This window comes from Anticarsia gemmatalis, chromosome 19 (genome assembly GCF_050436995.1).
Source record: "Anticarsia gemmatalis isolate Benzon Research Colony breed Stoneville strain chromosome 19, ilAntGemm2 primary, whole genome shotgun sequence".
NCBI lineage: Eukaryota > Metazoa > Arthropoda > Insecta > Lepidoptera > Erebidae > Anticarsia > Anticarsia gemmatalis.
The window spans coordinates 2,994,296-3,014,857 of NC_134763.1; the positions used below are offsets into that span (position 1 = coordinate 2,994,296).

The following is a 20,562-nucleotide window of genomic DNA, read 5'->3' on the forward strand; positions in this document are numbered from 1 at the left end:
CATGGGTATCTCTATTCCGGTTTGCGGGCATTGAGTGACCTTTATATAATAATGACCTTTTTGAAGCTCGACTGCTACTTTACAGAAAGACGATTGCTAGGCCTTTCGAACACAAGACTGGGTAAATCTTCGATACTAAAAGATTTTAGTTTTTCAGTTATGCCCGCGATACAAGTATAGTCGATTGTAGGCGACGCGACTCATTTACGAACCGCGATGGAGTGGTCGACCAAACGTTTTTTGACTAAAAACTCTAAAAGGCAAAAGTAAAAAATTCCATTCTAACCCCAATAAAAATGGTCACATCAGATATAATGATAATACGGCCATGTGTTCTAGGTATGTAGGTATAACAACAGACATAAAACTGTAGGCATAATGATATGTTTATAAAGAAGCACGTGTTAGTAAGATAACGCGTATCGTTAGGTTGATGACTGTTTTTATCACGTCGCGGTGGCTTGATTTAATTATTTAATAATTTCTCAAAAATAACGGACATTAGGTACTTTCAACAAATTAGAGAAGAACCTTGTTTGCAAGGTTTGCGGCTGTCACAGGTACACAACATTAAGAATTTTGGAACATCAGTGACCTTTTTTCTTTAAACTTTATTTAAAGGGAGATGGTTCAAATTTGAACATGTAACCCCCCATAGTTCCAACAAAAATAACAAAAATCAGAGACCTGCAGGTTTATGCAGCTGACGGTGACCTGTTCGATACAGCCAGCTACTTCATTAAGGATAAACACAAAATTATTATTTATACTTTTGATAATCGATAATCATTTATGCACTAAGATGTTGGTTTAAAGCAGACAGAAAATAAAAACGTGACTTCACAAATATATTTTCTTCTGTGTGGGAACAGGACTAAAGATAGGACATCTAAGACATCAGTCGCATAAGAGCATATAATCTACTATCCGAGATTATCTGCAATCTTAGTATTTGCCAACAGATATTTTGTATTGAACTCAATAAGGGTACACTGCACAACTATTAGGTAATCAGCACTGCGCTCTGCCGCATTTGGGTGCGACTGCGGTGTTCAGAAAATCGCAAGAACTAAGATAGCTTGGGAACTACAAATACATGTAACTGTAAGCACGAATATCGTCTATAGAACCGTTTTGAGATTAAAATTACAATAGTACCTACTTAAGTCTATTATTGGTGCTAACTATGCCTTTAAAGACATTATCTAATAGCAGTAGTGGATCCACGAGAAGTTCCAAGATGCAAAGGACGCTTCAAAACTATCAGAAACTATTCATAATAAAACAAACTTGAAACTATTCGAATTTCGGGCTTCCAGTGTCGGTAGTTTTAGTATAAAGGTATATGTCCTTCTAGCCCCTTAATCACTGCTACTTAACAGCAAGAAACTATATAGTTTAAAGTAACTAATAATATAATGCAAGTAAATATGCGTGTTTAGTAGATATAGCTCATCTGATGATGTGCGATGACGTCAGTGGGCGTGGCCATATACATTATAGTAACGATTTTAAATGATCACGACGTATCCACATGATTGTAGGAAATGACTCGAGATTTTTAAACATCATATTAACATTTGAATGCACGTTTGAAAAACGGCTTGTATTATTATTATCTATTCACGTGATGCTCTCACGCAAGCACATAAGTAAGTAAAATTTATTATTATAAATTAAATGTATCTTTTTCACTTCCTCAAACCATTTGTCATTAACAATATATCTTATCTTGTTCTCATAACTTATAATAAGCTGCTGGGCTCTTAAGTCCATAACACGGCTTCTTAAGTCCGTTTTCAAATTAGGCCTAGATTATAAAACTAAAATTCATGAGACGCGAAAGGCGGAAGAAAACCGTCGAAGAATAGTCTTCTTCAAGGGACTAAATCATTATGGTTTTAACATTTTATTCAAAAATTCTCAATCTTTAAAATCTTCCTAATGTATCTACAATCTAATATTTAAGACAATGAAACTTCATCACGAGACAAGCCTCTTAATATATCAGCACCGCGACATATTGACGTCAGAGCTTGTGACGTCAGCGCTTTTAATAGTGCGATGCGCGTACGTCAAAGACGTGTCTGTTTTCATTCAGGAACGCGGGTGTCGAGATTTAGGAACAGAAAAGATAGACTTAGATAAGAAAAAAATACAAATTCTTAGTGTCCCTCTTTCAGCAGCGATGTTATCAACGTCTATGGTTTTAGCACCCAAGCTATAGAAAATAAGGACTAGCTTAAGCAAAACCATAATACGTGATAGAAAAATTGATGCTAAAAGGAGCCTACTTCTAATTTTAGGAAAGGAAAATAAATTAGAAACTGAGTCTTCGAATAGTAAAAAATAAGGAATATTAAAAATACAGTTACGAACCAATTTTAAACAATAAAACCTAAAAATAGGCAAGCTTTTAGAACGGTCTAATGTCGTCACTTGTTTGTCTGTCACGGAAAGCAAATTGACATGTCTAATTCGAGTGGACGTGGACCTAGTGGAATAAAAATAATGTTGACCGCTCTAAATATTTCAGGTATTTTTGAGTGTTTTATTGAAGAACAAACTCGCTAGAAGCTTTATTTTCCGCTTTTAGATCGATTACTTTATTTTTAATTTTATACAATGGTTTTGAAAAAAGTAGGGGTTTGGGAATATTTCCATCACTGAAAACCAAGTTTCTATCGGCTGTGAACGTATGATCCGCCGTAATTTAGAAGGAAGAAAGCAGGGTATAAAATTTTCCTTAAGAATCCATGGTGTGTTGGTGGGTGTATAAGACTGATCGCAGTCAACTATGAAAAGATGGATCGAACGAAGAACTACATCCCGCAATCACTACCATCAAAACTAAGATTATGGATCCATTAATCTTTATATAATAAGTACCTGTTGGTGCATATCGAAGACAAGATGCGCTCGGTCGGAGATGATGAGCCGGTCTTCCCAGCCCTTCATGCCTTTGTTCTCGTTCTTCTTCAGCTCCTCGAACAGGCCCGGCAGGTGGATCACCACACCGTTGCCTGTGGAACAAAAAAAATAATTACTCAAGAGCTTTCAATAAAAATCTGTTTATGCTGGCTTTAAGTAGAAGGTTCATACGGAAAATTTAAATTTACCAAGGATTTGAGAAATAATTAAGAGTATTTCAAGTTTCTAGTTTGGTAAAGCTTGAAAGAGAATAAAACTGAATAAGGGCAGAAAAGAAAAGGGTAGCTTGGTATTGAAAAGCAACTAAAGATATTCTAATCCGTAGTAAAATCTCTCTTGAATATAGTACCACCAGCTCTGTGGTAATTATGATTAAGTATGTTATTAATCCATTAGTAAATGGAAAAACTCCAAAATACAAAGGTATTTCCAAATCATTTCTGTTGTCTAGTCGTTTATTTAGCCTTTTACTTTATCGTAAATTATCTTTATAACAAGATAAAAACATGTTTTAAAGGATAACAATTATGGTTTAGTTGAGTTATAAACTTTATAATTACGTAACGCTTAGTCACCTCTCGCAATGGCCGTGAGATGTAAGAAATACATTTTAATTAACCGGCCATTATAAAGGACCTTGCGGTACTTATTGAAGGGCAAATGACAATAAAAAAATGAAAAAAATATAAGTACTTTCTAATGGGTACGTAAGTTTACGTCCCGTTTTGAACGAGACTGGCCCTATTTTATTGTTCTACTCAGCACATATTTTTTATAATAAATGTATAGACAGTATCAGGCATAGGCAAGAGAACACTGAACGCTTAACAAACTGTAGAAATCAAAAGGGCATCACCCAAAAGCCATCATCTATATAAGTATGTGTTTCAAAATGTATAAGTATGTTATCAGTAATCTGGTTACCATAGTACAAGCTCAGCTTAGTTTGGAATCAAATAACCCGGTGCGACTTATCCAATGATATTTATTTATTTATTGGAACATCTAGTTTGTACAACAATGGTACAACAGACCGTTTATATCTTAAACAAATATCAATAGACGTCGTCAGGCTGTCAAACGTTCGAGGGGGTAAACAAATACGACAGCGATGGTATCAACATGTTATGGCTGACAATTTGTCATGCTATGACAACCTTACACTGTTTACTTAGGGCTGTGACAACTGGACATCAGGTATGTTGTAAAGCATAAGTTTAACGACTTGAAAAGAGAATCTTAAAAGAGATTGTATTATTTAGAGATATTCGTCTATTCAGAAAGTGAATTTAACGAAAGGCGCAAGGTTCGTGTTAGTTTAATAAGCTGTTATGTATGAATTGTATGTTATCTCAATTAGAATGGCATATTATTTAGTATAATGACAACCTACAGAATTTAGTAGTAAACAATGATATTTGACAGAATTATCATATGAATTAATTAACACAACTATCGTTCACTTCCAACAATTTTGCATGTCACATCATCGATTGATTCAACTCATAAAACAAACGCTAATATACGACAACCCTGAACCAGGTAACGTCAGCAAAATAAAGCTAAGCATCTTCGTGTACCTTCCTTAACCTTGGCAATAAATTACCTATAATGTTAAACCCTATTAATACTACGACGGTACCGGGCGATTCTCGGTACAGGCTGTCATTACAGATGGCACGAATCTTGCCTTTTTTCATGTCCAATTTGCATATTGTTTTGTTTGTAACAAGTAATTCAATTTGTAAAACATTTGACATGCAAAAAACGCGTTTACTTTTAACGAGTTTTCTAAGGTTTCTTGTTTGTTCTACAGGGATAAAAGAATTCGTAGCGTCGAAATTGGTTTTTTGTTTTTTGATGTACACTGTAAAAGTGTGTAAACGTTATCAGTGGCGACATTCTTAGTATATAATAAAATAATGTAATACTAATATAATATAATAGATACAAACGTTTGTGAGGATGTATGAATGTATTTGTTATAGTTTGTTTCTCTTTCACGCAAAAACTACTAAATGGATATTAATAAAATTTGATACACAGATAGTTTATAACCTGGATAAATACATTGGATACTTTTTAACCCAGGAAATCGTTTCAAGCGCACGAAGTCGCAGGCAAAAGCAAGTGAAGGATAATAAAATGCTTTGACATTTTTGTTGTCTACATTATTACATCATGTTGCATTCTCACGTAATTGTAATTGCATAAAACTAAAGAAAAATAGCCAGTTTGTTTACATGTGCAAAACAATTTTCGACTGCTGGACCGATTCCAATAAAATCAATCTGCATAACAAACTAATTGTGACAGTATACAGTTAAAAATTGTTGCAAACATCTGAAGAATACATTAATCATGTACCTGGATGTTTTTCAAAGACATATTGGCCAGATGTACGTGTCTTAAAAAACATACAGATGCAATGCGAATGACGACTAATTTTGTTTTTTAATCCGTTGGGATAATTGTGAAAAATAATAACACACACATGTATTTTTTATTTTAGTACATAATCGAAAAATTACGTAAGTGACTTGAAAAGTCGCATGACGTCACGTTAGAGTACAAAATGTACAACACCGTGACGTCATTAGCTCCCACTCCATAACTTTAATGCTTTTTAACTAAGCCACTTAACATTGTTCTATGTTGAATGAAGAAAAAAAATATGTGTATGACATTTTTTATAATCTACCAGACGAAAAAAAAATAAACATATACGTCGTCCCTATTGAAAATGTTTCATATAAATTTTGTTAGTCACGGGCTCACGGCTGATGAAATAACACTGGCCGATTGCAGTACATTGTCTCAGTACATTAAAATTCACATATCATAGCCCAATGATTCTATTGTTTTCGAAGCTATAGAAGATATACTATAATCTGACAACTTAGTAGAGAGCCTTGAAATGCACTATTCATCTAAAGTAATAAAAATAAGTTTTATTTTAAATTGAGATTGAGATTTAGTTGTATGTCCAAAAACAAGTAGACCGTCGGCTCTATACTTCTGTGAGTAAATGACGTGCCAAATTTAAATTGTATGCCTCTGCCACCCACGCAGCTAGCATATAAGGCTCTCTAAGTTGTTGGACTATACAGGGTGTCCCAAAACTTAACGATAATTCAAGACCGGGTGAAAGGCCAAGTCATACCAGTTCTGGGAAAAATAAAAAAGAAAATCCATATCACTTAGTTCAGCAATAATAGACATTTTTCAAAAAAGTTGAAATTCCACACCCTTGGTCGCATTTTCAAGTCCTGTGATCGCCAATGTCACAATTTCACTGTGTTTTTTTTAATTTCGTGATCTTCAATAAATAAGCTTTTAAACGGAAAACAAATTAATGCACAAAACATTGTTAATTCAATTAAAAAAAGGTGAGTTTTAGTGAGTCATGGTTCTCAAAAATATCGTTAGTTAACTTTGACGCTTCATATTGAAAAAAAATGTACTACACTACCCTTGGCAAGTTATTTCAAAAGTTGGCGCATTTAATCAAAATTTCAAAATCGAATACAGGCTCTGCAACGCCTTACAAAAGACCTTTTCACCAGTCAAGCAAAATTCCTTGCATTTTTTCTTCTGACGCTTTGTCCATTTTCTGGCGAAGTTCTGATAGATTTTGGGGTCAGAGCCCATTCGCACCCTGTGCCCACTCGTCCCCTGGAACTTTTGAGGGGCCCATTCGTCCCCTGAAGAATATTTATTTTTATTCATTCTTCTAATATAAGTACATGTATATGTGTATACTGCAGCTTGGTAGTCCTGGTACAGTCGCGCAGAAAAGCCTATAATAAAAAATATAGTATTTCGGTAGATATCATGTTTATTTCAAATAAGATTAACACATACAAAATCACAATATCCTAGAAACTAACAAAATACAACTCTTTTACAAAAATCAGTCTTGATTGACCATCATATAAATCAACATTAAATATAAAATATGCAGAAAAAAATAGAACACATATCAACAGTAAATAATTACTTCTTATTTTTTTGTATATTTACCAACTGCAAAATCATAATAGCTTAGGTAAATCTAAAAAAATATAACAGTACAAAAAAAATACTAAAATCACAATAATTATTGAAGATTAAACAAATCAACATTATTTTAGTACAAAACTAATCTTATATTTGTTTTTTCATTTTAAATTAATAATATATGCATAGCTTTTTCAATGATTTGTTATGATTTATTAAATTAATTCCGTTAATAAACTGTTCACAAGTGTATTATGTTAACCGTTTCTTATGTAAAATATAGCTAATTTTATCTCAGGGGACCAATAGGCACCTGAATAGGTGCCGAATCTCTAACTTATATTGTATATATATTAGAGGGGACGAATGGGTACCTTAAAAATAATATTTTTTATTAAAATATTAATTGGTCCCCTACCAGGAGACCAATGGGCACCTATGTAGGGGCCGAATCTACAACTTTTATACTAGGGGACGAATTTTAGGGGACGAATGGGCTCTGACCCAGATTTTGTATTCATTTCGAATAGACTTTTTCTTTTATGCATTCCCAGTCAAAAATATCCACTAGATATAGATCGAGGGAACGAGGAGGTCATAAAATTTAACTACGTGTCCGATCCATCTGCGAGGATACTCTTCGTTCTAATAAAAATAACATTTTTAACGGAAAGAAAAGTGGCAAGTGTTGCACTATTTTGAAATCTTGATTAAATGCGCCAACTTTTGAAATAACTTGCCAAGGGTAGTGTACTACATTTTTTTTTCAATATGAAGCGTCAAAGTTAACTAACGATATTCTTGAGAACCATGACTCACTAAAACTTACCTTTTTTTCATTAAATTAACAATGTTTTTTGCATTAATTTGTTTTCCGATTAATAACATATTTATTGAAGATTACGAAATTTAAAAAAAACACAGCGAAATTGTGACATTGGTGATCACAGGACTTGAAAATGCGACCAAGGGTGTGGAATTTCAACTTTTTTGAAAAATGTCTATTATTGCTGAACTAAGTGATATGGATTTTTTTTTTATTTTTCCCAGAACTGGTATAACTTGGCCTATCACCCGGTCTTGGATTATCGTTGAGTTTTGGGACACCCTGTATATGTTACTGTAAAAGCCCGGACTGTGGTAAATCCTAAGATTTTCCGGTAAAACCTAAGATTTACTAACTCTCAATGGTAAAAGTCCGAACAATTCTTTTATTTCGAACTTTTACCCCTATTCACTTGGTAAATCTTAGGTTCGGGCTTTTACAGTAACATATATAAGGCATAGTCGTAAGAGTCATTAGATTCGCTTCTTACTAAGGGTATGGGTGCCTATATGAATGACACAAATACGTGCGTTAGTTTCAATGCTTATTCAATATTTAGTAGGAATTATGAACTAATCAGGCTTATACTATTATATGAAGCGGCTTTGTTATGATATCCGAGTTGGCTATAAATCCGAATTGGTAACAACTCAATTGTCTCATCTAGCTATTTTATGGGAAATTTCACGCTGACTTTACTTCATATATGTACACTTTTAAAAATCGAGATACTGTGTATGTGTACAGTACATAGTGTGTAATTTAGGTATTATTTCTTCTTAGTCGAACTACCATAAAACTTTCACGTTTAAATATCATAGCAATAACGATATAAAAAAGGTTTTTTGTAAAGTTCTGCAAAATAAAATCGTTTCATTCGCGTAATTGCAATACCATGCAAGATTAGATTATCTTTCAAAGGTCACTTCACCTCATACAAATTATATAAACAGTAGGAATTTTAAAAAAAACCTAGCCTGTCAGAAATTTAAAAAAGTAGAAGACTTTTCAACCGCAAACATCATAATATATTACTATGTGAAAGATACGGATTTCACATTAATTAGGCACAACTTTCCACGAGAACTATTATGATAAAAATCTGAGAAAAAAATACAATCTAAAACAACAATAAACAAGTTAATAAGCGGAACAGGCTCGGCAGTAATCAGTTATACGCCGCAAAACTGCGCTTGCACATGTCACTACGCAGTATTGTATTACATCACAATATTTATCAAAATAATCTGTGGGTTTGTTTACCACCTAATTATCCAAGTCATCCATTTTTTGGTTAAGCTTGACTTAACTTAATCTAGGGTTTTCCGAGATTAGTAATTTAACAATCAATCAATTGTGATTTTGAGTGTCATTTTCTAAGCGACTTATTTCAATGCCACATAACAGTTTCTTGTTAGCTCTTCTCTCATAAGGTTCTACCCCCTTTTCGAACTAGTGGTAGGTTCAGTAATTGAACGACTATCATAAGTGTCAATATTTGACCTAAATGAATAAGTGATTTGATTTTGATTTTCAAGGGCCTTCGGACGGCTTGAACAACTTTGACACTAGGTCGACCACTAACCATAGGATAAGAAGAAGAAATAAACAGTAATTTGCCATGGTTAAGCAGCGCAATACACCACAAAGTCGCTGACTCGTCGACGACCTGGCTGTATGTCGGCCGTCTACGTACACACACAAGCGCTCAGTTAGCCAACTAGATCGCCGACAAAAAGTAGCCGACATAAGTCAGATGGTCGACGACTTAGATGTGTATGTCGCTTCCCCGAATCTTCAATTCAATTGCAATAGCATTGCAAATAAACAAGAATCTTGTCACAGACGAATGATAGTAATTTTATTGCTTCTAGTGTCTACAATCGATTTCGAGCTGATGAAAATCGATTAGGATGTTACATCAGCTCTACAAAGATAGACAGGTCAATGACATCTAACTAATGTTGCTTATTTTTAATTCAATGTCATTAGAAACTAAGCTCAACACTCATTAAACATTGTTTCTCAAATTCTCAGCAATTTGAATCGTTCTTCTTTCTGTTACTGGAGTCCGTCTACTTAGCAGAGCTTTGGCGTGCACGATTTATCTTGATTATAATTAAGATTTGTCTTTTTTTTTTTAAATAAAGTACACCGTCAGCTGCATAAGCCTATGGGTCACTGATGTTCTAAATTCTGTTTTTTATACCTCCGGCAGAGCAAACCTTGCATGCAAGGTTCTCTGCCAGTTGGACTATAATATATCTCAACTCTCTAAAGCGCTCCAGTATTAAGTTCAGACACCAGAGTAACATGGACGGGATGCAAAAATTAAACTATATTATTATTCCTTTACTGTATTGCTTGGAATCATTTTTTATGAAACCATACATACTCACATTTTTTGTTGTGATCTTGGCTTACAAAAGCCATAAAGTTATTAATACCTTATAATGTCTGCTACCTACATTAATTTTGAGCTAATCCCCTTAGCGCTTGATTAAATAATGGGAGATCCAATATACGTAAGTAGTGACTATATATTTTCTGATGCAATTTGGCACTCGTTCAAGGGAAGCACAATGTTATCGGTCAAACATCACACGTCTCAGTTCGATACGTTTATATTATGTCAAACGTATTTACAATGAAGTGGGGAAATTTAAATGTACTTATGAATTACTAGTAGTTCCGCGAGGCTCCACTCGCGTAAAAGTTTAGAAAAGTAGAAGTTGACTTTAATCCCCTATTTTATTCCGCTAGAGGATGATTTTTTAAAAACACTGAAAGACATGTTTTTTAATTCAAACGAAAATCAAATAAATAATAAATATATAATCCCAACTGTGAAGTTTTATGCTTCTAGCCACGAAAATGACGAACTCCCATACCCTATTTTACCACCTTATAGGTGGATCACCAAAGAAAAGCAATAAGCTAACACGGGTGTTTTTCATACACCTCTGTCTAAACCTTCTGGTACAACAGGCGTGATATTATGTATATAAAATGAAGTGGGAATATTTAAATACATGTATTATGTAGGTGTTGACTCAGAACTGGTTTTATTCAGTACAGTTGATGATTGTGATCATGTGATGTATGAAACATCACATGAGTTCACGGCTCAAGTGTGAATCATTTGTGACTGGATGGAATAAAACATGGCCTAAGATGTGGCAACTAGATATCCTAGGATAGAATACTTAAAAGCCTCTGTGGTCTAGATGGAAGGGTATACGACTTCTGACCACGAGGTCTAGGGTTTGATTCCTCGTTCGTTTGTAGTGCTATTGGTAATTTCTAATTTATGTTAGAATATTCCTCAAAGTAGCCCGGAGTTTGGTAACTTGCCCCGAAAATGGTATTAGGCTCGCCCCCTTATTGCATGGAACTTACATTGATAATAGCGAAACGTGGTTGTTCCATACATCTCTGGCTAAACCTTCGGGTACAATAGGCGTGATATTATGTATGTATGTATGTTATCGTATCGACAACCTATATAAGTATGTATATGGTCTGACTTATCAACATTGTCTGAGGTCCGATGACTCATGGAACAAACTGCAGTAACAGATAGGGAAAATGGAATCCCGCCAAATGCAAGTTGCTAGGTCCACGCAAACTATCTAAGGCCATGACTTTCCAATGATATTGGAAAACTTGGCAACTCTTTCCAATATTTACCTATTTATCGTGTCGTGAACAAATAAGTGTAACTTTATAAAGTACCTGCGATCCGCCCCGGCTTCGCGTGGTTTAAACATTTTTTTACAATAAAACCCTTCAAAAGTTTTACTCATAAACCCTCCTTTTGAATCACCCTATCTATGAAAAACCGCGTCAAAATCCGTTGCGTAGTTTTAAAGATCTAATATACATACAGACAGACGCTAGAAGCGACTTTGCTACATAAGTAAGAGCTATGTAAAGTATAAGTTGGTTTAACAAAACCGCAGAGTAAATGACACGCAGAACTTCTAACCACGAACGTTTGTTCATAGTTAGGTAGTATTTATTCTAAACCGCAAAGGTATAAAACTTATTGCAGTAAATTAAAATAAATGCCTTGGTATTTAAATATTTTATGACAAACAAAATGTTCACAATTCTATTCTATGTTAAATTATAATATTATTCTATTCTATGTTAAATTATATATTATGTTAAATTATAATATTAAAACTTTAAATTATTGAACACAACATATTATAGTCTTACAAGTTAGTAGAGAGCCTCAAGAGCAAAGCTCCCGATTGGCGGAGGTATAGAAAATTGGGAATTTCGAACATAATTGACCTGCAGGCTTAGGCAGCTGACGGTGGCTTGTATGATACAGCTACTTTATTTTCAAAATACATAGATTTTTTTATTATAAAATCTAAAAATTAAGCATGCCAAGGCTTTCCACAAAGTTGTCGGACTATAAGCGTAATTTCGGCAGTTCAAACCGGATTCTATTGTTGATGTTTGGACGATGAAACACTTTGATTAAAAATTAATACAATCAAAGTAAAACTGTTTGTAGCACACGGCTGTTGTAACAGATAAGATTACAGTTCGTTACTGGCCATAGAGTATTTTACCAGGTTAAAAATTAAATACTTGTGTTGATAAAATGTACATTCCAAATGCTTACGCTATGGTAAATTCTTTAATTTAAACTTTGATTTAAGACAGATACAACATATTAAAATGGGCTAGCTTAGTAGAGAGAGAGCCTTGTGTGCTAGGTTTACAGCCTTCAGAGGCATATAATTCATAATTTATAGCATAAAGAGCCACTGGCTTATGCAGCCTGTCTAATAAATCTACTTAATTTTAAAATTACACAACAGTATTAATCAAAATCTAGATAAATCGTCGATGAGTTCTCTACTAAGTTTTCGGACTATAACTATAAGATTTTTTTATCACTCTTTTGATCCCGAACATTATACTTGTGACGTCAGCATTTCTACGCCAAAGAGCGTTTTTGACTTGATTTACAGGTAGCAAAATACCGTAACGTATTTAATTATTGCTTACCAATGACGGAGGTGCATTTTGTATTGATGATTCCACTAGGCAGTAAATGGAAGTCGAACTCCTGGCCGTCGACGACTACTGTGTGGCCAGCATTGTTGCCGCCCTGGAGACAAAAAAAAACGTAAACATTAAATAATGAACTACAACTATAAGAGTTTGGTTTGACAGTACGTTAAAGTGGCTTGAAAATCAATCAACATTGATTGAAATCACCTACTAGACGGTCAAAGCTTAATAGAGTATTCCTAAAAATGCGGATTTCACATTGACCAGGTTTGGTACCATTTATATGAGTCCCTGACATATCTTTTCGCAAATGCTGGCAACTACAATAGCTATTCAAGGTGAAATCAGCGAGGTCGCGTAGAAGGACGGTTAGAACCAAAAGGCTGTATCTATTCCGAATGTATCTAAAGACATACGACCTTTCATAATTCAAAAAATCACAGATTCATAATTACTCTAGCGTTAAACTTGGTGACACATCCTGTATCTTATCTAACTAGACATCTGTCGTCTTTAAAACGTACTCGTGTACATATTTCTAGATTTTTTGGCACACCGTTTCCGTTGACATTGTCGAGGTGATCTTGATGACATCTACGCCTGCTTTCACATTGACTTACTATGTTACACGTTACTACATACATAAATAACATCATGTCTTATTCCCATAGCGAGCAAGCTGACTTCTGGAAGCTGTCGAGATCTTTTGTTATACATGCCTATGATTGAGACGCTACTTCTTCACTAGTTCTCCTTCAGCACATCAGCTCTTTAGCTTTCATTTTGTGCTATTGATGGCTACTTAGTACTGTCTAACTTCAAAGCAATACAATTTACAATTACTATGTATTGTCTGTTGGCTAATACTTAACAAAAATTCTGTTGATATTTTAACATAAAAAGTACGATTAAAATGGCACAGGAGGAACATTTTTGTTCGTGACTTTATTAATGTAAGATGAAATCAATCACCAATGCATGAACCTAACAATTCGTATGATAATACAGTTAGTTTAGAAAAATTCAAGGCTTTCAGGAAGGCGTATAGATAAAAAGAACCAGATGACTGAGAGAAACTACGTCATTTGATCGTTATCCAAGCAACTGTGAAAGCAGCTTTGGTCCATTCAGCAGTACTTATCTGTCGTCGCTGTAATTATTTACGAGTTTCACACATTACATGGTGACTTGTAGGTCATGGGCACCGAATTGGCAGACAGGCATGTATAAAAAAACGAATATTTGACTAATTTGTAGCGTAATTACGCCAAAGAGGAACTACTGCTAGCTGTTCTATTCTAGACAGCGAGATGTGATTGTGGAATCTGAATTCCACCCACAATGTTATAAATACAGGGTTTGTTTGTTTACTTCTGAAATGTAAACTCGAAAACTACTGGACCGACTCCAAAAATCCTAGCATTGTTAACAATTTCAATGCATACGAGCATAACATACTTTTTATTAAGACACGTATGCGAAATTGTGAAGAGCCAGTCAGTCTAGAGCAATACAATAAAAAGATGTAACCTTCAGTGTTTGAAGAGAAAAATCTACGAAACTACGAAACCGATTCTAAAAACAATTTCACAAATAGAAAGCTACAGCCCTGATCAACATAGGCTATTTTAGTTCTGAGATATAGACGATAGATCACGAGAATTCTTTTACAGAATACGCAGTCGCGTGTGGAAGCTAATAATTTATAATTTACATACAAAAACTGAACGTAATAAGCGCCTTTCAGTTCCAACAATACCAGCTAGCGTTCAGAAAATAATAGGAATCAATTTTAATTGATGGACAACAACATTGTTGCATGGTCCGCAAGGCAATATGAATGGTATATTAATGGAATCCAACAAGTGTTTAACGTGTGCAGTTCTTGCTACATGTAAGCACTTGTTTCTGGATTAGACCAGACGATTCGGCCTACTGGCTTTTAATTACTTTGTATTCAAATGTGAGACTAGTTTGTTGACATATGAAAGGACTGAGGGATAGCAATTCGGTAGCTATGCACAACAGTTGATCCAGATTGAAACATTGGACGTCCAGGCAATTTTTATTAGGGGTCTGTTGCTATAAATTTCTACATCGGATAGGCAGCAATCTTTCTGCTAATTGTATGTTTTGGGTGTTGGTTATTTCAATATTGGTAGTTCGTACTTGTATTGTTGACTTGTTCAATAATGAACAATGTATTGCTCAAATGTCTGCATCACGTCTGCACCCTAATTTAACATTGTAAACAAATATCGTAATAAAAATACTTGTATTTCTAAACAATTTCAATTAAATATAAAACCTTGGAGGTAATAAGTTTTCTCTCTGAACAAACAACGTGACAGCGTTGCGAAATATAAATAGTTCACTGTTGCTAAATCAACTTTGCTTTGCACAGCAATGTTGACAAACATGCTAGATAAAGAGAATTTTCTGTTTCATTTCTCGCTTCTCGACAATACGGTTACACTGCAGTTACTTTTTATGGAGCAACAAAATGAATACGATAACATCATGGTACATTTTCTACCTTTACAACTTGCTATTCGAGTATATACTCTTCGTATACATATCGTTAATACGATTGTTGGTACGCCACATACATTTTACTAAAATAACAGCTAACTTTTTGAAATCATATACTGTCAACAAACATTAGGAGTTGTTGTTCTCTATAATAAATGCGGTGTATGAAAAACATGAATATATAAAGAACTTTTTCTTCTAAAGAATAGCCATTCTTGGCGTACATTTAATCTGAGAAAATGGAACACACACGACATGCAATAAGTCCACCAAGAAGTTTACGAGTACGTAAGCTATGAGGAGTTTTTGCGACCAGTCGCTACCTACAAAAAGTTGATGAACTACGATCTTGGTAGCAAGTCTTTGATGCTACTTTTTAGAGACAACTGGCGCACTAAGAACATCGTTTCAACGTGTCTTTTTGGAGATACAAAGAAGGGGAAAAGTACAACCTGATTCAAAACAGCAATTTGTGAATCTCACGACCATTTCTGCTGTAAGGAAAATTACCCTAAATAAACATGAATCCCGCGCTCAGTTGCAGCAGCGAGGGACCCAGGGTGGTCACCACTGCGTGACGGGAATCGTCATTAAATCCTACTACCTGATATGGATGTATGTTACTCTTACCTATACGATAAAACTACGCGATGGATTTTAATGACATTTATTTTACCACTCTCACACCTTATAACCTGGATTAACACAATCGGATACTTTTTACCTCGGAATATCTGGTGACATGGTCGCAATCGCGGACAGAAGCTAGTAGTTGTAAAAAACTGTGGTCAATTCTACGTAATACTTAAACGTAGGTACCTAATGTCTCAGAACTCCTTATAATCAATCCAATTTAAATTAGAAGTAGGTACGCTTAATCTACGAGTAATTAATTGGTCAAATGAGTTTAATATAAACGACGCAATTCTTTTTCAAAAGGTTACAACGTACCGTTTCGAATATCTCATTTCGCTTTATTGTGTTGTACCCGATGATTGGTAATGTAAGTATAATTCTATTATAAGTATTAAAATGAAGAGAATAGTTATCTTATCTTAAGGGGTGGGGTTGCCAGTTAATGCCTGGCTGACACTTCGACCATTCCTGATCATAATCATTTGTCACCCCCTCCTTTGCTACATTAATCGTAAAGTAGCATAGTAAAACTTAATAATTTTGCTATGCAACCCATCGGTGGCAGCCTAGTTATTAGCCTAAGATAATAGTTTAAATCATGTCTTATTTTTGTTAAGATTTCAGTTAAGATAGGCGCATTAAAACCTAAATTGCTGAGTCAGTCCTGTAACATTTCAAAAGGTGCTTCTAAAATGCATCAACTACGAGTTTCTTTACCCGCGTGTACTTGCACTGTTTGCAAAAGTAGTTACCTTTACAAGGTTATGTAAGCGATCGTAGTTTCATGATTAATTGTTATTTGACATGTTTTTACTAATTATTGATTATTCTTAACGAGTAACGTGACGTTAATCCGGCTGACTGATTACTTATCTTTGCAGTTTAGGTATTACCTTGTGGATTATTTAGCTGTTATAGAATAGTCATAAACAAAAGACATATGCCTATCATGGGCAAAGTGCGGTGTGCTGGGTACACAAGCGCTCCCTGCGTTGTAGTCGTTTGCTGGTTGATCTCTCGTACTAACAATAGACTCAAGACAATGCTAAATGTATTGTTTTTACGGTAAATGGTTTTTTCGTTCTCAAATACGACAGCTGCATTTTGTTATAGTTTAAGGATAGTTCTTTTGCTAAGGGAGATTACAACGGGACTCGAAACCTTTCTTGATAAACAGTTAAATATAGTAGCGAAGACTGAACCTCATTTCCGTATGAATGGAACCTATATCATAAATTTTAATCGTGAATTTGGTAAATGACTTCGCCATAGTGATATTATAAATTTATTATTTACATTGCAAACATAAATTAGAATGGTTTTGATATCAATAGGCATATCTAGTACTTAAAACACTATACTGCAACAACGTAACACCTATTGTTTTAATATTCAGATAACAATATGTTAGTTGTAACAATGTTTAATTACTTTCGCAGAAAGCGACATTGCTTTAACAAGGTTGTATTATACGGGTCTGAACAACAATTCCCGATAGCCACAGTCAACCGTTTGTGTGTCCGGGATTCCCCGGATAGAAAAGACCGGATTTATCACGACTTCTATTGTAATACATCCCGGATATTTACGATAATATATGAGTGTGGCGGTTTCAAACACCGAAGGCGTCCTGGATTTAACGAAAAAGATATGTAAAATACTATGGGGCTTAATGAGAGTATAAAGTAAATGGGTAGGACTTGACTGAAAGAATACACAAAAATGAAGTGGAAAGAAAGAGGTGGAGTGAGTCTGACGGACGGTTTTTCCTCTACAGAACAGCTGTTCGAGAGCGGGAAAACGAAGTGTCGTAAGCCCTGTGGGAAGCTAGGTTGATGACTTGATCAAGTTTGTTAGAAAGAACTGGACCAAAATGGAACAAAACAAGGATAATTATAGAAAACGGGCGGCTTACACCCAACAGAGAAAAGGCGTCAAAGGGAATCATTGAATTGACTCGAAATGCTTAGGGAGATCGAAAAAAACCCTGCTTATTTACCTATCACAGGACATAAGTATTAGCTAAGGAATTATTACGCTAGGTCAGTATTAGCCATGAAAAAACCAAGTGAATATGTATCTAAGAAATTACAAGTCATCATTGTTACGATTGTATAGTTTGTAACAAAATTGCAACTTATTCTGAAGGCCAAGTAAATACTCATAACTGAAATTATCACTTCCTTATTTTAAAAAAGATAGCTGGAGTAATGAGCCAATCAACTGAAATTTAAGTGCAATTGTTGATACTAGATAATTACAGGGTCACAAGTGTACATTTATAATTAAATGGATAATTATGTTTGTTTGTATGTACAGCTTTTGCTTAAGAAAATAACAAATAACCATTAAAATTTAAGGATATTTTAAGATCAAATTGCATCAGTAAGATAAGCAGGTATATTTTTAAACCTAACTGTTCATAGATTATGCACTTATAAATGAATAATTTCTCTGTTGAGTAAAATTAATTTCTTTAACATGATTAAATAACTGCAATGTTGAACTTGACCTGTAATAAGCTTGTAATTTATAAACATTTAACATGTGATAACAATGTTATAACGAAACAAATCATAACATGTGTGATTGATAGATATCATAACAAAAAAAAATACATCTAATCTATGACTAATCTCACAACTGGCTGGAAATAAGTAGAGCCATAAAATAGTTAAAAAGAAAATGATTTTTTTTCTTTTGTATCAAATGGCATTTAGGTAGATCCTTTCCAAACAGTCATTAAAATTAAATATTTTATATTGAAACTTATTTAGGTGTTAACTAGGTGCCATAGAAACAGAGAATAAACATAATGTTGTGTCTACAGATAACATAAAAACTAAACACAAACTAACACAAAGTCCAATTAAAGTTGACTTGAGTTCAAGTGAATAATTAACATATTTATTTACTATCAGAATCATGTGGCCTGTTCTAGTTACAACCAGTTAGAATAACTGATATGACAGTTTAATTCATTATGACTTAGGTATGTTTAAAACTATTAAGTGATTCTCTTTTCTGTGTTAGGCTGAGGGGTGATGAGATGTGCCTATCATCGACTTTTTTTTTTATGTAAATGGCAGATCAAATATCAATGATTCTAAACTCATAAACTTATTGTAAATTCATGAAAAACACACCTGTCTCTTAGTAGTATTATCTGAATTTCGATAATTCCACACTAGTCTAACACTCATTTGATTTCATAGTAAGATAGAGTAAGACTGGCTACTCTAAAGCACTTTCATAAGTTTATATTTATAGATGAAAATCAAACAACTGCTGCTATTATAACAAATCGTCTATAAATAATATCCACAGACTTTCCTTGTAATATTAGCCATTATCTATTTCTAACATCTCAAAAAATCAAATATAGACAGAGCCCTAGCCTAGATATTGAAGAAATTAACAAACATTCAAAGAATCCAATAGTGGTACAGTGACAATAAACGCCCCAGACCTTGGCAGGAATCCACAATTAGCGTGCAATGTTCACAAGGTCTATTTACGTATATAAATATACATCGCTATGCATCACAGCATCACTCAGTCACATGACCATAAAAACCATTTGTAAAAATACGAAATATATATAATTGACGTTACATAATTATCACCGGAACTGGCGGCTTTACGCAACACTGAACTAGAAGACAGAAGTTCCCGCTAAGACTCTTGGCACGCGTTTTGTATTCGCGAAATCGTACGAAAACATTGTGTCCACAGTTCACATGTTTTCAAACAATTTTTGGCGCGCGGCCAACACCACAAGATGTTAGGATTTCAGTATTCGTAGCCCGAAACATGATAACGCACATCACAATAATGAAAACACTTCATAATCAATTACTAACAGTAATTCTCGTGCTGGTTATAACCTCAAAATTACATCCGTAAACAATGAATTGTATGCCCAAATAAAGACTCCGATCACAACATGCATGAATATAAAAAATACGTAAAAACCGCAGCATAATATTGAGAAAATAATAAATATCAAACAAACCTGACAGCGGCACACGATGTCAGAATGTACAGCCAATAAATCCACCACTTTTCCTTTTCCCTCATCACCCCATTGAGCACCCAAAACAACAGCGACTTTATTTTGCATTTTAGCTTTTGTGCACGGACACGACGCTTCACCGTTTACGGCGGTTTGCTTCGAGTTTGTAGTCGAAGCCATTATTTACTGCAAACTTCTGAATTTTATAGGAAAGAGCGAGACATGCGCGCGCCGGGCTCACAGTTGCAAAAAGGTTTCTGGGATACCACACTTCATAATGAAAATTACCCTTGTGAAGCTGTAATACTTTTCAGTTTCCCTTATATTCCTAAGTCATTAAATTTTTGCTTCTATAGTTCATCCGGCGTAATTGAAATGAAAATTAGGTAATATCACAACGCAACGTTTTTCAAAGGCATGCGGTATTTCAACTTGGCTTATTGAAACATATTTTAGAAAAGCACAACTCTAGGAGAAGAAGACAAAATCAGATCCTAGTAATTTACGTAGTTGCCAATTCTAATCTAACTGGTCAGCGTCCAGTAAGTCGATTATTTTGATACGTAGTTCCAAAAATCCCTGAATT

General features: G+C 34.4%; 1 protein-coding gene across 1 annotated transcript in view; it reads right to left on the reverse strand.

Annotated features, from left to right (window-relative positions):
- The window catches only part of Adss (adenylosuccinate synthetase), a 32,185-nt gene extending 11,944 nt beyond the window's left edge, over nt 1-20,241 (reverse strand). Inside the window, exons 1-3 of the mRNA XM_076126432.1 lie at nt 19,977-20,241; nt 12,788-12,890; nt 2,890-3,023 (exon numbers count right to left, since the gene is read on the reverse strand). Of these exons, the coding sequence (XP_075982547.1) occupies nt 2,890-3,023; nt 12,788-12,890; nt 19,977-20,156 (417 nt within the window). The 5' untranslated portion in view covers nt 20,157-20,241. The remainder of the gene's footprint in view (nt 1-2,889; nt 3,024-12,787; nt 12,891-19,976) is intronic.
- Nucleotides 20,242-20,562: the final 321 nt, after the last annotated feature.